Raw genomic sequence first — 19,802 nt, 5'->3', positions numbered from 1 at the left:
GCAGTAACGCCACAGCCCGCCGCTGCCACTGCCGTCGCTCCAGCGTGCCTTCGACAGGTCCGATCTGTCACCACCGCCGCTGCTCTGCCACTGCCAGTCAGATCGCGCCACCCACTTGCCGTCCCAGTGCGTGTAGCTTCGATCCGGCACGCGTAAATCCCCGATCCAGCAAGAAAAAAATTATATTTTGGGGTATAAATTAATTTTAGTAATTTTAGTTAATTTACTTTTAGTAATTGTAGTTAATTAATTTAATTTGGCTAGATCTGTTGATTAATTAAACTACTTGATTAATTAAATTTAATTCTAGGATTACATAATTATTAGGAAATTTTGATAATAATAAAATTTATGGAATTTAAGAAAAATTTGTGAATTAATGTTAATATGGAGAATGGATGGGATTAATTGACTGGATTGATTTGCCCGATGAATGGGCTATGAGAAATGATTGACTGGATGGTGATAAAATTAATTGGTGGATAGTTGAATTTTAAGGGAAATGCCGCCAAAATTTTGGTAGGAAATAAAATTAATTATATAAATTAAATTACTTATAGAAATTAAATAATTTATAAAAATTTAAAATATAGAATAAGATTATTAGAGTAATAAATAAACAAGAGTAATGAATTTCTATATAGTTTAATAGATTAAGTACCGGCTAAAATTATTATCGTTATGAATATCGTATGAACAATCGTATTATCATTATTAATATTATTATTATTAGTATTATTATTATTATTATTAGTAGTAGTAGTAGTAGTAGTAGTAGTAGTAATATTAATATTTTGATTAGTATTATAATAAAATATTACTAACAAATAACTAAACGTTTTGTTTAAAGGCGATAAATTAGAATAAATAAATAAATAAGGAAATCCAATATATATCTATATATAGTTTAAATTAATAAGTGAATTAAATGACTGGTAACCAAAACTAATAAACGAATATGAAATAGAATCTTTCAAATTAAAATTCTTACTTAGAATTTTATTGTTTATTTTAGAGGTTTATAAAAATTCCGAAATGCGAGGACAGAGGCTGGATGCATGTGGCTAGAAAGGCAGTCCCCTTAGAGGACGATAAAGAACGGTGAGTAGTGTTAGATAATTCGCCTCATCCGCCTGCATTCATGCATTCACGGCTAAATGTTATCATGCATTATTGCTATATTGTGATGCACTATTTGTTGATATTAAATATTGCTTGATTACTTGTCATGTGATATTGCTGTGCCTTGTTTGTGTGGAATTGGGATGAAGTGGGTTACCATGGGTTTGTGAGGACAGTTGGACCGTCGGCCGGGTAAATGGGAGATCGGCGCCCCCGTGTGCATCTGATAATACTATTTATACTGAAACCACAGGTTGGCTTCTTGTTGTTGCGCACCAGATAATCTAGATTTGATCGCAGCCCGCAGGGTGGCCTCCTGTTTTGAGCGCCTGATGATCTAGATTAGATGGAGACCACCGGGTTGCCTCCTGTTGGTACTGAAAAAAGAAAGAGAGACTGGAAAAACAATGAGAGGACGGGTCATGTGAGGATTAGACCGGTCGGCCAGAATGGGGGATTGGCTCCCTGGTGCACACGTCTGAGAGGATGGGCCATGTGAGAGGACGGCTCGTCGGGGGTTTCAGTGACTCCACTGACTAATTTCCACGTGATATGATTATATGAAGGTGATAATAACTGTGATTGCTGTTGTATTGCCATTTGTGTGACAAACTGCATGATCATATAACTAAACGGGTGATCACATGAAAATATTTTAGCATTTGTATGATTGTGTGGGGTGAAAGGGTATTCTAATCCTGCTCACTAAGTCTAGTACTCACCCCCCTCCAACCTCCCCAAGTAATAGATGGAAAGAAGAATCTTGGAGTCGAACGAATGAACGAGATGCGGATCGGTAGGAGTAATAATTATTGAATGTGTAAATGCAAAGGATAGCGAAATATGGAGTAGAGTTCCGCAATTGTATTCCAACTGGGTTGTAAATGAATAAATCGAGAATAGACATTTATTGTATGGATTGTACTTTGGATATATTTGTAAAATAAATTATTGGGCCTGAATCCACAATTATGAATAGAATGCGAGTTTTAAATAATACAGGCTTACTACGGGCTTCGGAGGCCTTAAGCCCACCCAGGTCCTAGTGTCGATCTGGCCCACGGAAATGGATTGTGACAGTTAGCTAGAAATAACCAAGCAAAATAATCTTCCTTATGATGGTGTATGCCCCTTCATGTGCTTTGCACAGTCCTTCATATACCTCACTTACTGAGTAATCAGCCTCCTCTTCACTTCGGCATTTGGACCAAGGATTTGCTTTTGACCTCCTGTATAAGTTTGTTGATTATAGCATAGTTTGCAACTTTCCTTAATAATTTGATTGCTTCTTTTTTGTCTTCTAGAAGTATTCCTTGCTCTAAAAAATTTACTATCGGCTTCATCCATCCTTGCTGAGTTGAGGTTACCATTATTTGCTTTTATTTAATGCTCGGTGTTTGTTGTATCTCTAATTGTATGGAGTTATTTATCCATTCATTTTTTTATGAATCCATTTTAGCGAAGTTGTCTGTCATTGAATTATTTGCCCTTAGAAACTGATGTACCTCCTATTCTTCAATTTGGGATAACAACTGCACTGCCAAGGCTTTATATTTCACCAAAATAGGTTCCTTGACTTCAAATTTCCCTATCAATTGATTAACCACCAATTGCGAGTCTAAATAAATGGATAAACATTCTGGTCTTTCCTCTTGTGCCAATTTAATTCCTAGAATCAATGCTTCATACTCAGCTACATTATTATTGGCTTCAAAGTTCAGTTGCACAATATAATAAATTTTAATTTTTTTGGTCCTTGTAGGATGATTCTTGCCCCAACACTTGTATAACTTGATGCTCCATCTGTATACAATTGCAAATGCCATTTGGGTAGACTCTTCTGTTCTTCTTCTTCTGCAATTCCTCTTAACTCAAGTACAAAATTTAAAAGTGCTTGAGCCTTCAGTGTTGCTCTAGGTATATATTGTATGTCAAATTCTTCGAGTCCGACTGACCACTAAAGCATTCGGCCTGACGTCTAAATCCTTTGAAACGTCCTTCTCAAAGGATAATTAGTTTGAACCTAAATGGTGTGTGATTGAAAATAATGCCTGAGCTTTACTGAAGTAATCAATATTGTATATGCCAATTTTTCAATTAATAATACCTTTACCCCTCTTAAAACCTTACTTACAGAATATATTGGGAATTGCTCGGTTCCTTCTTCCCTGACTAAAACAGAAGCGACCATTTCTTTTGCTACTGATAAATATTGTGGTCTACTACGAAGAGGTGGGGAAGAGAGAAAAGTTTTCAGATTTTTCAAATGTATCTTTGCATTCTGTTGTCCATTCGAAACTCTGTACATCCTTCAATGTCTTATAGAATGGCAAACACCTCCTTGCTGAGCAGGATATAAATCTCCCAAGCTTTGATACGCCCATCCAATTTTTGTACATCATTAATGGTTTGAGGTTGTCGCATATCCAATATGGCTTGTATTTTTAGTGGATTAGCCTCAATTTCGCGTTGAGAGATCTGAATCCCAAGAATTTCCCTGCAGTTACACCAAACACCAACGTTTCTCTTGCTGCTCGTTGGTCCCCTCCGACTACTGCAATAACATTATCAACTGAAAATTTTAATGTTAAATATTTTATTGACGTACAAGCATTCAAATCATATAATATTGGTCGGCCAATCATAGCATTATAGGGAAATGGAATATCAACAACTACAAAGTCTACTCGGAATGTTTTAGTATGCTCTTCATCACACAATTCCATAGTCACATCAATAGATCCTTCAAATTGAACATGTTTACCTACAAGACCTACTAATGGTGTTCGAATATATTTAAATTTATCAATTTTCAAGTTTAATGCTTTAAAAACATCATAAGTCGTTAAATCTACTGCACTGCCATCATCAACCAAAATGTGCTTAACCCTGTAATTTTCAATGATTCCTTGAATCAACAATGCATTTGCATGAGGATGTTGCACTCTTGCGCCATCCTCATCATTAAAGGTTATTGAAGGTTGCTTGCTTGGGATTCTCTCACGAATCGAATAGATCTCTCTCGCAATCCTCTTTTGAGCTGTATTACTGTCTCTGTTAGTGGGGCCTCTAAAAATCACATTAATGACACCAATTGTCTTCATTTTAGGGGATAACTTTTGCTCTTTTCTTTCATTGGTACTGTTTTCTATTCATCCCTGCACAAAATGTTTAAGCACTCCCCTTTGGATTAGTTTTTCTATCTCTATTTTTATTGCCAACAGTTTTTAGTATCATGTCCAACGTTTCTATGGAAATCACAATACTTACTTTTATCACTATATACTAGAGATTCTTTATGCATTTTTTTAGGATATGTAACATAAATAGCCTCATGATGCCTTTGAATCCAGTCCAAAATGTATGTTTGACTGCGAGTTAAGGGCATGAAGCATTGTCCTCTATATACCCTGCTCGAGAATATGGCGTTCTAAACGTGTAATTTGACTGAGCAAGATGTGGTCTTACAAACCATGGTGGTGATCGTCTTCTTATTAGTTCATCCTTCTTCCTTTCAAAAGGAGATTTGGCCTAACTAGCTGCTGTGTCTTCCAAGCTTTATCTAATCGGCATAATTGTTCACTCATGATATTAGTTCTGCAAAAGAAAGTGGAGGGTCAATGTTAATGGAATCAAATAATTTCTCATACTTACAGTTCTTCACCATTGCACTAATAGTCACTTCTGCATTTAGATATTCAATTTGCATTGCCAATTTTTAAAATTTATTAAGATAATTTTTCAAAGATCTATCAAATTTGATGATATCTTCTTGCTCGAAATAAATGTAATAAACGGAGCTTTGAAGGCTGAGGTCAGTTTTGCAAAAGAACTAATTGAGCCTGTCTTGAGCATTTGGTACCACTCTTGTACTGGTCCTTTTAGAGTCACCGGGAATGCTCGACAGAAAAGAGCATCCTTTCTTGTCTGAATATGCATTATCGTTCAGAAGTTCACCAAAAGACTCCTCATATCTGTGGTGCCATCGTATGTTTTGAATGTCAGCATCTTGAATTTAGATGGGAAAGACTCTACCAATACTTCTCGAGACAATGGGGAATCATTTCTAAACTCATAGTCACTGTTGTCTCTAGTAACACAGTATGCTTTGAGAATTTCTCTGATTCTGGTTTGAAAACATTCATCACTTGTTTCCTTTGGAAGACTTGATGTTGACTTCATCCTCCAGGATGACTCAGTTTCACCTTGATATTCTTGCTCCTTTTCCTCATCTTGCTCAACCCCCTTCCCATTTCTAAGTGAGTAGTTATGGTTCTGAGAAGGTCGAGGACGAGGTTGAGAATGCATAAAGCATTCCAAGATTTAGACAAAGTTATTGTAAGCTTCTGCTAAAGCTTTCAGCACCTGCAGATTTGTCGCTGGTGGTGGGTTTGAGGTTGAAGGAACCCCAGTGGTATTAATCATAGCATGCGCATCCAAAGCATCAATGGGAATTCCACCTAACAAATTTTGAGAATCATCGGATGCATTATTGAGTTGATTCAAAAGAGAAGTTGAATGATGAAGGTGTGTTCCAGGCTTACTGCACCAATTTGATAGAAGTAAATCTGAGAAATATTAGAATTGCAATTGAGTTGTAATGTTGTAATCCTTTGATGAGATATGATACATATATATTTATAGAAATTTCCTAACTGTAATGAAAAGACCTTTACTGTCTAACAAGGATCTTGGTCATAAATGATAAATGAAAATCTTACACATTAATTGTCTAGTTTAAATGACTCGTTGACCAAGACATTAAAAATGATGTTTGAGCCATTTATATGTTCAGCTGTTTTGCATGTTCGACCCATTTTGAATGTTCGGCCTATTTTGAACGTTCAGCGTATTTATTAATTCCTATCACTTATGAATTCATTTTTTTTAATTTATTAATTATCGGTAATCATTACCATCAATTACTATTCACTATAATCTACCATTATTGGCCACCATGGGCCACCACCACCGGTTACCGACAATTTTTATAATATACCATTTTTTTTTCTAAAATTAGTTTCAAGTTATCCCTCATTTTATTAAGTAAAGCCACTTGATTAAAGGTTATGAAGTAAACTTTCTTTACAATATGATGTATAATGATTTTCTTACTTGATCAAACATGTAAAAAATTAAAATTCTAAATTACTCATAAATTCTATGAAATATAAATTATAGTTTAACGATTTTATTTGAATCTATTTGAATTTACATAATTTGTTCATAAATTTATATATTTTTTTGTATTTAGGATAAGCAAAAGTTGAAAGGAGTTGAGAGTTATTGATTTTATTAAATTTGTTATATTTGAATCAAAATTTTTTGAAACTAATAAAATTAAAAATTAAAAATTTTAAAATTTAACAAGGGTGTACAAATTGAAAATTGATTTTAAATAGCCGAAACTAACGACGTTAAGTTCCAAACCCGTACTTATATTATGCCAGTCATGCACAACAAACAGACACGGTAAAAGTCGGGGCGTTGTGCTTTTATTGTTTTTATTTAATTTTTTAGACCCAGTCAAAACTCCCCAACTACAACAACCAGAGACTCCCGTCCTTTTTCTCCGTCAAACTTCTACTATTATCACGCTTAGTCTCACCTCAACCATTCTATTCATGCCACCTGTCCACAATTTTGTCTTGCTGTCGCTGTTCTAAACAGTTATCTCACAGCTTTGTTACTCTGTATGCACAAACCTCTTCCTACAAACAAAAGGCAACAAAAAAAATAAAAAATACAAAATACAAAATCAATCTCTGGTTCGGAAGAAAAAGGAAAATTTACCAGTCTCTAATGTCTCTGAGGAAATCGATTCTCTCACGAAGGATCTCGAGGTCGTTCAAGTCTGTAAATAATCACAAAGACGACGGAGCTGCGGTGGTTTCGGGTCGACTCGGAGGCGACAACTGGTCGGAGTCGTGGGCTGAGTCGGACCCAGTCGATGGGTGGGCGAGTATGTTACCTGAATTGCTTGGGGAGATAATAAAACGAGTGGAGGAGAGCGAGGATCGGTGGCCTCAGCGACAAAGCGTCGTAGCATGTGCTTGTGTTTGTAAGAAGTGGAGAGAGATCACTAAGGAGATCGTTAAGTCTCCTCGCAATAACGGCAAAATCACTTTCCCTTCTTGCCTTAAACAGGTTAGTTTTTATATTTTCTTGGAAAATAATTCTTTGGATTTTGTTTTCGTTTTAGAACTTTTGAGGTTTTCTAGTGAGCGATTGGGAATTGTTAAATGTTAGGTTTTACTTTACTCTTTTATTTTTTGGGAATTGATTTTCAGTTAAAAAATATATCTGATTTCAATTTTTCTTTGATAATTAAACAATTGTTTCACATTTTCAATTGGTATTCCGTTTATTATTTCTGTACGTTTAATAACTAATTGATCTTCTGGTTAATTCGACTTTCGGGTCTGAATATATATTTACTGGTTATGCATTTCTTTACTGAAATTTCAATTTTCTTTTCTCTCGTGTTTTGATTAATTTCTTTATGCTTGATTTTGCTATTTTCTTCATTGAGAAATCAATAATTATAAATCTTAATTCAAAATGTGGGGTGATGAAGAAGGGTTTGGAATATTTTGAAACTTGAAACCGAATAACTTCTATTGTTTGAGCAATTGTTGAAGGCCTTGACATAATTTACTGGCTGCAACAAAATCAATTTCCATTTCATGTAATGTTTCATTGTCCATGATTACACAATACAAATGGCCTGTTACAAATTTTCTCATTTTCCCCATTCAGGAAAGATCTTTTATTTATTTTTCTCCGGAAGCTTGCCTCTATTTAAAGTTTTGTGGCTTTATTTAGGTTAAAGCAAGATGTTGCTGAACTTGTACAGAGTTCCATGTAGTCATGTTTTCTATCTTGTGGGTTTAGAATTAAGTTGCACATGCATGATTCACTGAGCTGAAAGAGTATTTTAAGTGAGAAATTATCTTTTTATGTACGTTTGAAGCCATTGTCTTAAAATTATATGTTTTTCTTTTCTTAATTCTTTCCAGTTTACTGTTTAATGCTAGATGAAACTTGTGGCAATTAACTTTTCTTTTACCTTATTTTTCCTTTAAATGTCTGAAATTTTGCAATATATGGTTCTTCTGTTTTTATTGTAAATGCAGCCGGGTCCGCGTGACTTACCCCACCAATGTCTAATAAAACGGAATAAGAAGACTTCAACGTTTTACCTCTATCTTGCTCTTCCTCCATGTAAGTAGCTGTTGGTGGACTTATTTTTACAACTAAAAGTGGAAGTAAGAAGCTTCTTTGGAGGATTTACTTGTATGCGTATTGTACAGCTGCATAATTTTGACTGGGTAATTGTTAATGAAGAACTTGCTGGTACCAAAATTGAAAGGGAAAGGATTTATTGTCAAACCTTTAGATCGACTTCTCTCTATATGGAGGATATGACAGTTTATCAGAAAAGGCTCTTCTAAGTCAACTTGACTTGGTCTAAAATTGATATTATTGACTTCCCAACAGAAAATCTTGTTTCATTTAATTGTCTCACCTAAATATTGACTAACATGATAACCTCTAATTAAACATAACAAGACAATCTTTGAGTTTTATAGCTGTTATGTAATAAAGTAAAATTTTGATATTAAAACTATTAACTGTTAAATTTCTTTCTTTTTTTTTAGTACGCTACTATTTTATGGTTATAAGAGTTCCATCAGACGACATATTATAGAGTTTGAGAACACTGGTAAATTTTAATTGGAAAGGTTATACGGCATAATGAATCTTTTGTAATGAAGAATTTTATTAATGTGAGAGGTTTATATATTGTCAAAATTTATTTTACGTGGACTTTTATCAATTTTGTTATTATCTGTTGAGTTCTTCTAGCATATATATCTTCTAGTTGTTTTCTGTTGGCCCCATATAAATTATAGTATAATGTAAATAGTTGAAGTTAGCTCAAGAGTTTCATTTTATTCTTCTTCCTAGCATTTATGGACAAGGGGAAGTTTCTTCTAGCAGCAAGGAGGTATAGACATGGTGCTCACACAGAGTATATCATCTCACTTGATGCTGATGACTTATCACAAGGGAGCAATGCTTATGTTGGAAAGTTAAGGTAAGGTACTATATTGATATAGGTTCTGGTGAGACTTTTTGAGAAGTGCTGGCTTGAGTTTTCAAATTCTTTTAAAATGCTAAAAATCTGGAGAGCTTTTATTCTTCCCTTTTTCTTTTTCAATCATGGTGAAACTTTTAGTTTTAAAATTCATGGTTACTTGCCTACATCTTTTCAATGGACTTGCATTCCTTTAGGGGATGTTAAGGAGTTCCAAGTTTCAACATGCCTCTTCCTGTCAATTAGAAAATTCACTTACCAAAATAGGCAAGTAATTTATTCACGGACGAGAAGTGGTTATGTATACATTAACAGATACAATGAATTAAAACTGTTCAACTTTTCATTAATAGTGCGGTCTGTTTTAGGTTTCTTTGCACCCTCTTGTCTATGTTTAACTTAGTACTTTGCATGTCTGCTTGGTATCCTTCTTGGACATCCTGTTGTGTGATCTGTTTGCTCTCATATGGCAATGGGAAAATAATGAAAGTAAATGTGCTTTAGGTGAAAATTCATCTTCAGCTGGAAAGTGATGACAGATTTGCTATTTTACTATGATACTATAGGTGTCATGTAAACAAAAAGTAGCCCTTTATAGGTTAGTGATAGACTTTGGCTGCAGATGAACTACATTTTGTTTTTAATATTGTTGCAAATTTTATTATTATACTACATTGTCCCCTGTGCACTCATTATATGTAGTATTGTCAAGGTTAGCTAGTTCGTTGTTGATGGGAGCTTGTTTTTACTCTTTGCACTCATCATGGGAATCTTTTGAGGAAGATCCTAATTCAAAGTGTTTTATGGTTTAAAATTACCATGTTGGTTGGGTTTAATAAATTCTTATAATATCAGTCAATACACAATTGACTAAGTGCGAGTATTCTGTTTCTGGTTTTCTTTCTTTTAACTTCATTTACTTATTTTATTTTTTTATCGTTGAGACATGAGGTGGAAATGGGGGTGGATGGAATAGGATTGTTTGAGCCATTTTGATTATGACCATTAGATGGAAAATAAAATTCTAATGTTCAATCAAAATTTTACAGTTCGGACTTTCTTGGCACCAATTTTACAATCTATGATAGCCAGCCTCCACACAGTGGTGCTAAGCCATCTAGCAGCAGAGCTAGCCGCCGATTTGCAAGCAAGCAAATAAGCCCCCAGGTCCCTGCAGGAAATTTCAAGGTTGGACAGGTCTCTTACAAATTTAACCTCTTAAAATCAAGAGGTCCAAGAAGGATGGTTTGCTCACTAAAGTGTCCACTATCGCAAGTGAATACTAATGACAAACATTTTGATGAATTGCAAGTAAATACTAATGACAAACATCTTGATGACTCCAAGATGAAGGAAACAGAGTCTTCTATTAGTGGCTGCACAGTATTGCGCAACAAGGCTCCAAGGTGGCATGAACATTTGCAATGCTGGTGTTTGAATTTCCATGGCCGGGTAACTGTAGCATCAGTGAAAAACTTTCAATTGGTTGCCACTCTGGACCAAAGTCAGCCAGGAGGGAAAGGTGATGAGGAGACGGTACTCTTGCAGTTTGGGAAGGTAGGAGATGATACTTTCACCATGGATTATCGGCAGCCTTTGTCCGCTTTTCAAGCATTTGCAATATGTCTTACGAGCTTCGGCACAAAACTGGCATGTGAGTAGGTTATGTGTTATTATAATTATTGAAGCTGTGAGTTCTGTTTCAATGTTCTAATTTTAGTAGTTGGTTTCAGATCATTTTACAATGTTGGTTTGGTTGAGGAAGCCGATGATGTAAATGTTGCTATTGTATTAATGTAAAGACAGGACTCAAAATTATTGGTTCCCAATTTACATTTAGCAAGGATAATGTTTATTTCTGCCTTGTTTATATGGTTGTATGTGTATACGTTTAAGTATTATTTTTTTTTTCTTTTCCTTTTCTTTTTAATTTAAAAGCACTGTAGACATTTTGATCACTTCTCACTGGGTACATGGTTTGGGTTGTAGATAGAAGTTTGGGTTCTGTAGAAGTTGGAATTCAAACATAACACCACCTAATATTAAAAGGGCACGCAGTATTTAGCTTTAAAATCATTTTTTTTTTCTTTTTCCTCTTCAGATCTGGCTTATTTGTTATATTTGCATGGTTTTTTTTTTGACAAAAAAAAAAAAAAAAAAAAAAAATAGAAACTACTAGGTGTGTTAGTCACCCCGTCGGCTAGGGCCGCCGTTTGCACGTTTTAATTTTAATTTTATTTTTTTACAAAGGCTAAATGATTAAGAAAATGTTTTAATTTTAGTTTTATTTTTTTACAAAGGCTAAATGATTAAGAAAAGACTTGAACTTGCTAATTCTTTTAAGGGTTAATTTGCTAATTCTTTTAAGGGTTAATTGTATTAGTTGTATTTCAACTTTTTAATTTTCTCGGAAGAAGGTTGAATTTGGGTTGAATATATAAAAAGAAAACTCAATTTTCACTTTTTCCAATTTGGTCACCAATTTGTACCTATATCAGCAATTCACCCCTTTTCTTTTTCTGGTCAGAGGATGTGAGCTTCACACAATTAACAGATTCAAAAGAAATAATAATAAATTTAACTTCTACAATGCCAAGATAACTTAAAAGTGAAAGAAACTTTGCAAGTTAAACCTATCAGAGAATGCTCTTTCCACTGTTGCCATAGTTAAAACCATTCTTTGGCATATTTTCTATTGAACCCATCAGTATTAAATGGATTGATAGTTTCACTCCATAATTGTCAAAATCTTATCTAATCACATTTGAATTTTCTCCATACCTAGTAAAGCCTGTAACAAAATGCATTCTCCTCATAATTGAATAAGAGTTCATTTGATTTAGCTAATTTTTTCCAAGATTCAGAAAAACAAACCACCTTCTAAATCAAGTTGCAGAGAGCACGAATCAATTCTTTAATGGCACAAGGAAGACATATCAAAAACCCATTTTATACACTCTGACGTCCTTAATTTTTCACTTTGTTTTTATCTCTTGGTTAACTTCGCTTCTCTTCTCTTCTCTCCCTAAAAATGTTCAAGAAACCATACTAATTTCGCTACACCATCAACAACAATTACAAGAACTCTCTCACTTCTTTCTTTTATTTTATTTTTCTTTATCTTGGGTATTTCCTTTTTAAGTGTCATACCTTAATTCTATTACGGCTGTGTTTCATGTTCTTTAATTTTTCTTTCATGGCCACTTTTTTTCTTCTAAATCAAATTCACAGCTTCATACCACTCTCACCGTTGACCCCTGCTGCTTTTTTTATTTTTTCTTTTTTTGTTGAAGTTTGAAGTTTTGGGTGGTTGAATGTCACGTGCCTGAGTCTGGGACCTAGTTGTGGGTCTATGAAGAGGAAAATGATCTCTTTTTAGACTGGTGATACTTGTGTTTACCCATGGTGTTTTAATAGAAAATAAAGCGTAATAGCTTTGGTTTAATTCAAGAAAAACTAGACCTTCAAGATTCTCACATAGAGTAAAAGACAAATATATTGAAATTTTGCAATATATAGTTCTTTTGTTGTTATTGTAAATGCTTCATTGTCCATGATTACACAATACAAATGGCCTGTTACAAATTTTCTCATTTTCCCCATTCAGGAAAGATCTTTTATTTATTTTTCTCTGGAAACTTGCCTCTATTTAAAGTTTTGTGGCTTTATTTAGGTTAAAGCAAGATGTTGCTGAACTTGTACAGAGTTCCATGTAGTCAAGTTATGTTTTCCATCATGTGGGTTTAGAATTAAGTTGCACATGCATGATTCACTGAGCTGAAAGAGTATTTTACGTGAGAAATTATCTTTTTATGTACGTTTGAAGCCATTGTCTTAAAGTTATATGTTTTTCTTTTCTTAATTCTTTCCAGTTTACTGTTCAATGCTAGATGAAACTTGTGGCAATTAATTTTTCTTTTACCTTATTTTTCCTTTAAATGTCTGAAATTTTGCAATATATGGTTCTTTTGTTGTTATTGTAAATGCAGCCGGGTCCGCGTGACTCACCCCATCAATGTCTAATAAAACGGAATAAGAAGACTTCAACGTTTTACCTCTATCTTGCTCTTCCTCCAAAATTTTGAATTTATGACCAGAGTAGCTCCTACTACAGAAAGAAAAGAGTCAAAATAATTTTAAGAGAGATAGAAATATTTTGTGCTTAGAAAGGAATATTCTCTTTATCCTACAATATTTCCTAAGATAATAACTACTAAAAGATCTTAAAAGAAATCTTCAAGGTCTTCAAAAAATTTTGGATTGTAGGAGCTTGATTTCATTAGAAATTTCCATATTAAAAATCTGTATAAAATAATTTTAGCACATACAAGAATATTATTTTTTTTTTGGCAAAATCATCAAAATCTCAAGAGAAAATTGACCCTTGAGCCAATAAAGTTTAATAAGGTCTTTGTTTGTCTTCCAGCCTTTTCTTGGATCTCTTAACTTCTTCCATATCTTCTTCCATTTGTTGAATGTTGTGGCTCCTTTCAACCTGTCAATTTCAATTATAAAACATATAAAAGTCAATTAAAATATGAACAACTTTAAATAATAATAAAAAATTAGACTGAACATTCACCTCTCCAACAAATTCATCAATTCTATTAAAGAGAGAGCGAGCCAAATTTTTATTCTTGTGTTTTGAAATAAAATATTCACGATCTTTGGCTTTCAATTCCTTTTGGTTTGCAAGATCAGTTGCATTGTTAAGAAAATATTATATGGTCGACTCCCTTAGCTCTGAAATATTAAGTGATTCAGCATATTATTTTAAGGAAATTTTTTTTCAAGCTTTTCAAATTCACTCATCATTAGGTAAATTTTTTCTTTTTTGAACAAATATTGGTTCAGGGTTTAAAATTTTGAATTTATGACCAGAGTAGCTCCTACTACAGAAAGAAAAAAGTCAAAATAATTTTAAGAGAGATAGAAATATTTTGTGCTTACAAAGGAATATTCTCTTTATCCTACAATATTTCCTAAAATACTAACCACTAAAAGATCTTAAAAGAAATGTTCAAGGTCTTTAAAAAATCTTGGATTGTAGGAGCTTGATTTCATTAGAAATTTCCATATTAAAAATCTGTATAAAATAATTTTAGCACATAGAAGAATATATTTTTTTTTTTGGCAAAATCATCAAAATCTCAACAGAAAATTGACCATTGAGCCAATAAAGTTTAATAAGGTCTTTGTTTGTCTTCCACCATTTTCTTGGATTTCTTAGCTTCTTCCATATCTTCTTCCATTTGTTGAATGTTGTGGCTCCTTTCAACATGTCCATTTCAATTATAAAACATATAAAAGTCAATTAAAATATGAACAACTTTAAATAATAATAAAAAATAAGACTAAACTTTGACCTCTCCAATAAATTTATCAATTCTATTAAAGACAGAGGGAGCCAAATTTTTATTCTTCTGTTTTGAAATAAAAACTTCACGATCTTTGACTTTCAATTTCTTTTGGTTTGCAAGATCAGTGGCATTGTTAAGAAAATATTATATGGTCGACTCCCTTAGTTCTAAAATATTAAGTGATTCAGCATATTGTTTTAAGGAAATTTTTTTTTTCAAGCTTTTCAAATTCACTCATCATTAGGTAAATTTTTCCTTTTTTGAACAAATATTGGTTCAGGGTTTAAAATTTTCAATTTATGACCAGAGTAGCTCCTACTACAGAAAGAAAAGAGTCAAAATAATTTTAAGAGAGATAGAAATATTTTGTGCTTACAAAGGAATATTCTCTTTATCCTACAATATTTCCTAAGATAATAACCACTAAAAGATCTTAAAAGAAATCTTCAAGGTCTTCAAAAAATTTTGGATTGTAGGAGCTTGATTTCATTAGAAATTTCCATATTAAAAATCTGTATAAAATAATTTTAGCACATACAAGAATATTATTTTTTTTTTGGCAAAATCATCAAAATCTCAAGAGAAAATTGACCCTTGAGCCAATAAAGTTTAATAAGGTCTTTGTTTGTCTTCCAGCCTTTTCTTGGATCTCTTAACTTCTTCCATATCTTCTTCCATTTGTTGAATGTTGTGGCTCCTTTCAACCTGTCAATTTCAATTATAAAACATATAAAGGTCAATTAAAATATGAACAACTTTAAATAATAATAAAAAATTAGACTGAACATTCACCTCTCCAACAAATTCATCAATTCTATTAAAGAGAGAGCGAGCCAAATTTTTATTCTTGTGTTTTGAAATAAAATATTCACGATCTTTGGCTTTCAATTCCTTTTGGTTTGCAAGATCAGTGGCATTGTTAAGAAAATATTATATGGTCGACTCCCTTAGCTCTGAAATATTAAGTGATTCAGCATATTATTTTAAGGAAATTTTTTTTCAAGCTTTTCAAATTCACTCATCATTAGGTAAATTTTTTCTTTTTTGAACAAATATTGGTTCAGGGTTTAAAATTTTGAATTTATGACCAGAGTAGCTCCTACTACAGAAAGAAAAAAGTCAAAATAATTTTAAGAGAGATAGAAATATTTTGTGCTTACAAAGGAATATTCTCTTTATCCTACAATATTTCCTAAAATACTAACCACTAAAAGATCTTAAAAGAAATGTTCAAGGTCTTTAAAAAATCTTGGATTGTAGGAGCTTGATTTCATTAGAAATTTCCATATTAAAAATCTGTATAAAATAATTTTAGCACATAGAAGAATATTATTTTTTTTTTGGCAAAATCATCAAAATCTCAACAGAAAATTGACCATTGAGCCAATAAAGTTTAATAAGGTCTTTGTTTGTCTTCCACCATTTTCTTGGATTTCTTAGCTTCATCCATATCTTCTTCCATTTGTTGAATGTTGTGGCTCCTTTCAACATGTCCATTTCAATTATAAAACATATAAAAGTCAATTAAAATATGAACAACTTTAAATAATAATAAAAAATAAGACTAAACTTTGACCTCTCCAATAAATTTATCAATTCTATTAAAGACAGAGGGAGCCAAATTTTTATTCTTCTGTTTTGAAATAAAAACTTCACGATCTTTGACTTTCAATTTCTTTTGGTTTGCAAGATCAGTGGCATTGTTAAGAAAATATTATATGGTCGACTCCCTTAGTTCTAAAATATTAAGTGATTCAGCATATTATTTTAAGGAAATTTTTTTTTCAAGCTTTTCAAATTCACTCATCATTAGGTAAATTTTTCCTTTTTTGAACAAATATTGGTTCAGGGTTTAAAATTTTCAATTTATGACCAGAGTAGCTCCTACTACAGAAAGAAAAGAGTCAAAATAATTTTAAGAGAGATAGAAATATTTTGTGCTTACAAAGGAATATTCTCTTTATCCTACAATATTTCCTAAGATAATAACCACTAAAAGATCTTAAAAGAAATCTTCAAGGTCTTCAAAAAATTTTGGATTGTAGGAGCTTGATTTCATTAGAAATTTCCATATTAAAAATCTGTATAAAATAATTTTAGCACATAGAAGAATATTATTTTTTTTTTGGCAAAATCATCAAAATCTCAACAGAAAATTGACCCTTGAGCCAATAAAGTTTAATAAGGTCTTTGTTTGTCTTCCACCATTTTCTTGGATCTCTTAGCTTCTTCCATATCTTCTTCCATTTGTTGAATGTTGTGGCTCCTTTCAACATGTCCATTTCAATTATAAAACATATAAAAGTCAATTAAAATATGAACAACTTTAAATAATAATAAAAAATAAGACTAAACTTTGACCTCTCCAATAAATTTATCAATTCTATTAAAGACAAAGGGAGCCAAATTTTTATTCTTCTGTTTTGAAATAAAAACTTCACGATCTTTGACTTTCAATTTCTTTTGGTTTGCAAGATCAGTGGCATTGTTAAGAAAATATTATATGGTCGACTCCCTTAGTTCTAAAATATTAAGTGATTCAGCACATTGTTTTAGGGAAATTTTTTTTCAAGCTTTTCAAATTCACTCATCGTTAGGTAAATTTTTTCTTTTTTGAACAAATATTGGTTCAGGGTTTAAAATTTTGAATTTATGACCAGAGTAGCTCCTACTACAGAAAGAAAAAAGTCAAAATAATTTTAAGAGAGATAGAAATATTTTGTGCTTACAAAGGAATATTCTCTCTATCCTACAACATTTCCTAAGATACTAACCACTAAAAGATCTTAAAAAAAATCTTCAAGGTCTTCAAAAGATCTTGGATTGTAGGAGCTTGATTTCATTAGAAATTTTCATATTAAAAATCTGTATAAAATAATTTTAGCACATACAAGAATATTAATTTTTTTTTCTTTGGCAAAATCATCAAAATCTCAAGAGAAAATTGAACCTTGAGCCAATAAAGTTTAATAAGGTCTTTGTTTGTTTTCCACCATTTTCTTGGATCTCTTAGCTTCTTCGATATCTTCTTCCATTTGTTGGATGTTGTGGCTCCTTTCAGCCTGTATATTTCAATTATAAAACATATAACAGTCAATTAAAATATGAACAACTTTAAATAATAACAAAAAATAAGACTCAACATTCACCTCTCCAACAAATTCATCAATTCTATTAAAGACAGAGCGAGCCAAATTTTTATTCTTCTTTTTTGAAATAAAATCTTCACGATCTCTGGCTTTCAATTTCTTTTGGTTTGCAAGATCAGTGGCATTGTTAAGAAAATATTATTTGGTCGACTCCCTTATTTCTAAAATATTAAGTGATTCAGCATATTGTTTTAACGAAATTTTCTTTTCTTTTTTTCAAGCTTTTTAAATTCACTCATCATTAGGTAAATTTTTTCTTTTTTGAACAAATATTGGTTCAGGGTTTAAAATTTTGAATTTATGACCAGAGTAGCTCCTACTACAGAAAGAAAAGAGTTAAAATAATTTTAAGAGAGATAGAAATATTTTGTGCTTACAAAGGAATATTCTCTTTATCCTACAATATTTCCTAAGATAATAACCACTAAAAGATCTTAAAAGAAATCTTCAAGGTCTTCAAAAAATCTTGGATTGTAGGAGCTTGATTTCATTAGAAATTTCAATATTAAAAATCTGTATCAAATAATTTTAGCACATACAAGAATATTATTTTTTTTTGGCAAAATCATCAAAATCTCAAGAGAAAATTGACCCTTGAGCCAATAAAATTTAATAAGGTCTTTGTTTGTCTTCCACCCTTTTCTTGGATCTCTTAGCTTCTTCCATATCTTCTTCCATTTGTTGAATGTTGTGGCTCCTTTCAACCTGTCAATTTCAATTATAAAACATATAAAAGACAATTAAAATATGAACAACTTTAAATAATAATAAAAAATAAGACTGAACATTTATCTCTCCAACAAATTCATCAATTCTATATTAAAGATAGAGCGAGCCAAATTTTTATTTTTCTGTTTTGAAATAAAATCTTCACGATCTTTCGCTTTCAATTTCTTTTGGTTTGCAATATCAGTGACATTGTTTAGAAAATATTATATGGTCGACTCCCTTAGTTTTGAAACATTAAGTGATTCAGCATATTGTTTTAAGGAAAATTTTTTTTCAAGCTTTTCAAATTCACTCATCGTTAGGTAAATTTTTTCTTTTTTGAACAAATATTGGTTCAGCGTTTAAAATTTTGAATTTATGACCAGAGTAGCTCCTACTACAGAAAGAAAAAAGTCAAAATAATTTTAAGAGAGATAGAAATATTTTGTGCTTATAAAGGAATATTCTTTTTATCCTACAATATTTTCTAAGATACTAACCACTAAAATATCTTAAAAGAAATCTTCAAGGTCTTTAAAAAATCTTGAACTATAGGAGCTTGATTTCATTAGAAATTTCCGTATTAAAAATCTGTATAAAATAATTTTAGCACATACAAGAATATTAATTTTTGTTTTTTGGCAAAATCATCAAAATCTCATGAGAAAATTGACCCTTGAGCCAATAAAGTTTAATAAGGTCTTTGTTTATCTTCCACCATTTTCTTGGATCTCTTAGCTTCTTCCATATCTTCTTCCATTTGTTGAGTGTTGTGGCTCCTTTCTACATGTCCATTTCAATTATAAAACATATAAAAGTCAATTAAAATATGAACAACTTTAAATAATAATAAAAAATAAGACTGAACATTTACCTCTCCAACAATTTCATCAATTTTATTAAAGACAGAGCGAGCCAAATTTTTATTCTTCTGTTTTGAAATAAAATCTTCACGATCTTTGACTTTCAATTTCTTTTGGTTTGCAAGATCAGTGGCATTGTTAAGAAAATATTATATGGTCGACTCCCTTATTTCTGAAATATTAAGTGATTCAGCATATTGTTTTAAGGAAATTTTTTTTTTCGAGCTTTTCAAATTCACTCATCATCAGGGTTGAAATTTTTGAATTTATGACCAGAGTAGCTCAAACTACAGAAAAAAAAGAGGCACTGACACATATTTGATTCACTAGAAGAAATTTGGCAATTACTGACAGAACTTTTTTCATTGGTAATTAGCGATGGATTACCGATATAATTGAATTTTGTAGGTAATTAAGAGCACCAAATGTTCGCGCTAATTTTTTATTTTACCGATGGGTTAATAATAGATTATAACGAAATTTACTGATGAATTTTAAA

General features: G+C 31.9%; 2 protein-coding genes across 2 annotated transcripts; one reads left to right on the top strand and one right to left on the bottom strand.

Moving 5' to 3' along the window:
- Nucleotides 1–3,566: 3,566 nt before the first annotated feature.
- On the bottom strand, nt 3,567–4,226 carry LOC149494847 (uncharacterized). Its single transcript, XM_089724443.1, has one exon. The coding sequence runs from the start codon at nt 4,224–4,226 to the stop codon at nt 3,567–3,569; it is 660 nt and encodes a 219-aa protein (XP_089580569.1).
- Nucleotides 4,227–6,827: 2,601 nt separating this feature from the next.
- Nucleotides 6,828–11,093, top strand: TLP7 (tubby like protein 7). Its single transcript, XM_012220434.3, has 4 exons — nt 6,828–7,269; nt 8,259–8,346; nt 9,094–9,223; nt 10,273–11,093. The coding sequence occupies exons 1-4, from the start codon at nt 6,925–6,927 to the stop codon at nt 10,883–10,885; spliced, it is 1,176 nt and encodes a 391-aa protein (XP_012075824.1). The 5' UTR covers nt 6,828–6,924; the 3' UTR covers nt 10,886–11,093.
- Nucleotides 11,094–19,802: the final 8,709 nt, after the last annotated feature.

This window comes from Jatropha curcas, chromosome 7 (genome assembly GCF_041381405.1).
Source record: "Jatropha curcas cultivar XTBG-Jc1 chromosome 7, XTBG_Jcur_1.0, whole genome shotgun sequence".
In the NCBI taxonomy this organism is placed as follows: domain Eukaryota; kingdom Viridiplantae; phylum Streptophyta; class Magnoliopsida; order Malpighiales; family Euphorbiaceae; genus Jatropha; species Jatropha curcas.
This window is presented reverse-complemented; position numbering and strand designations above follow the sequence as displayed.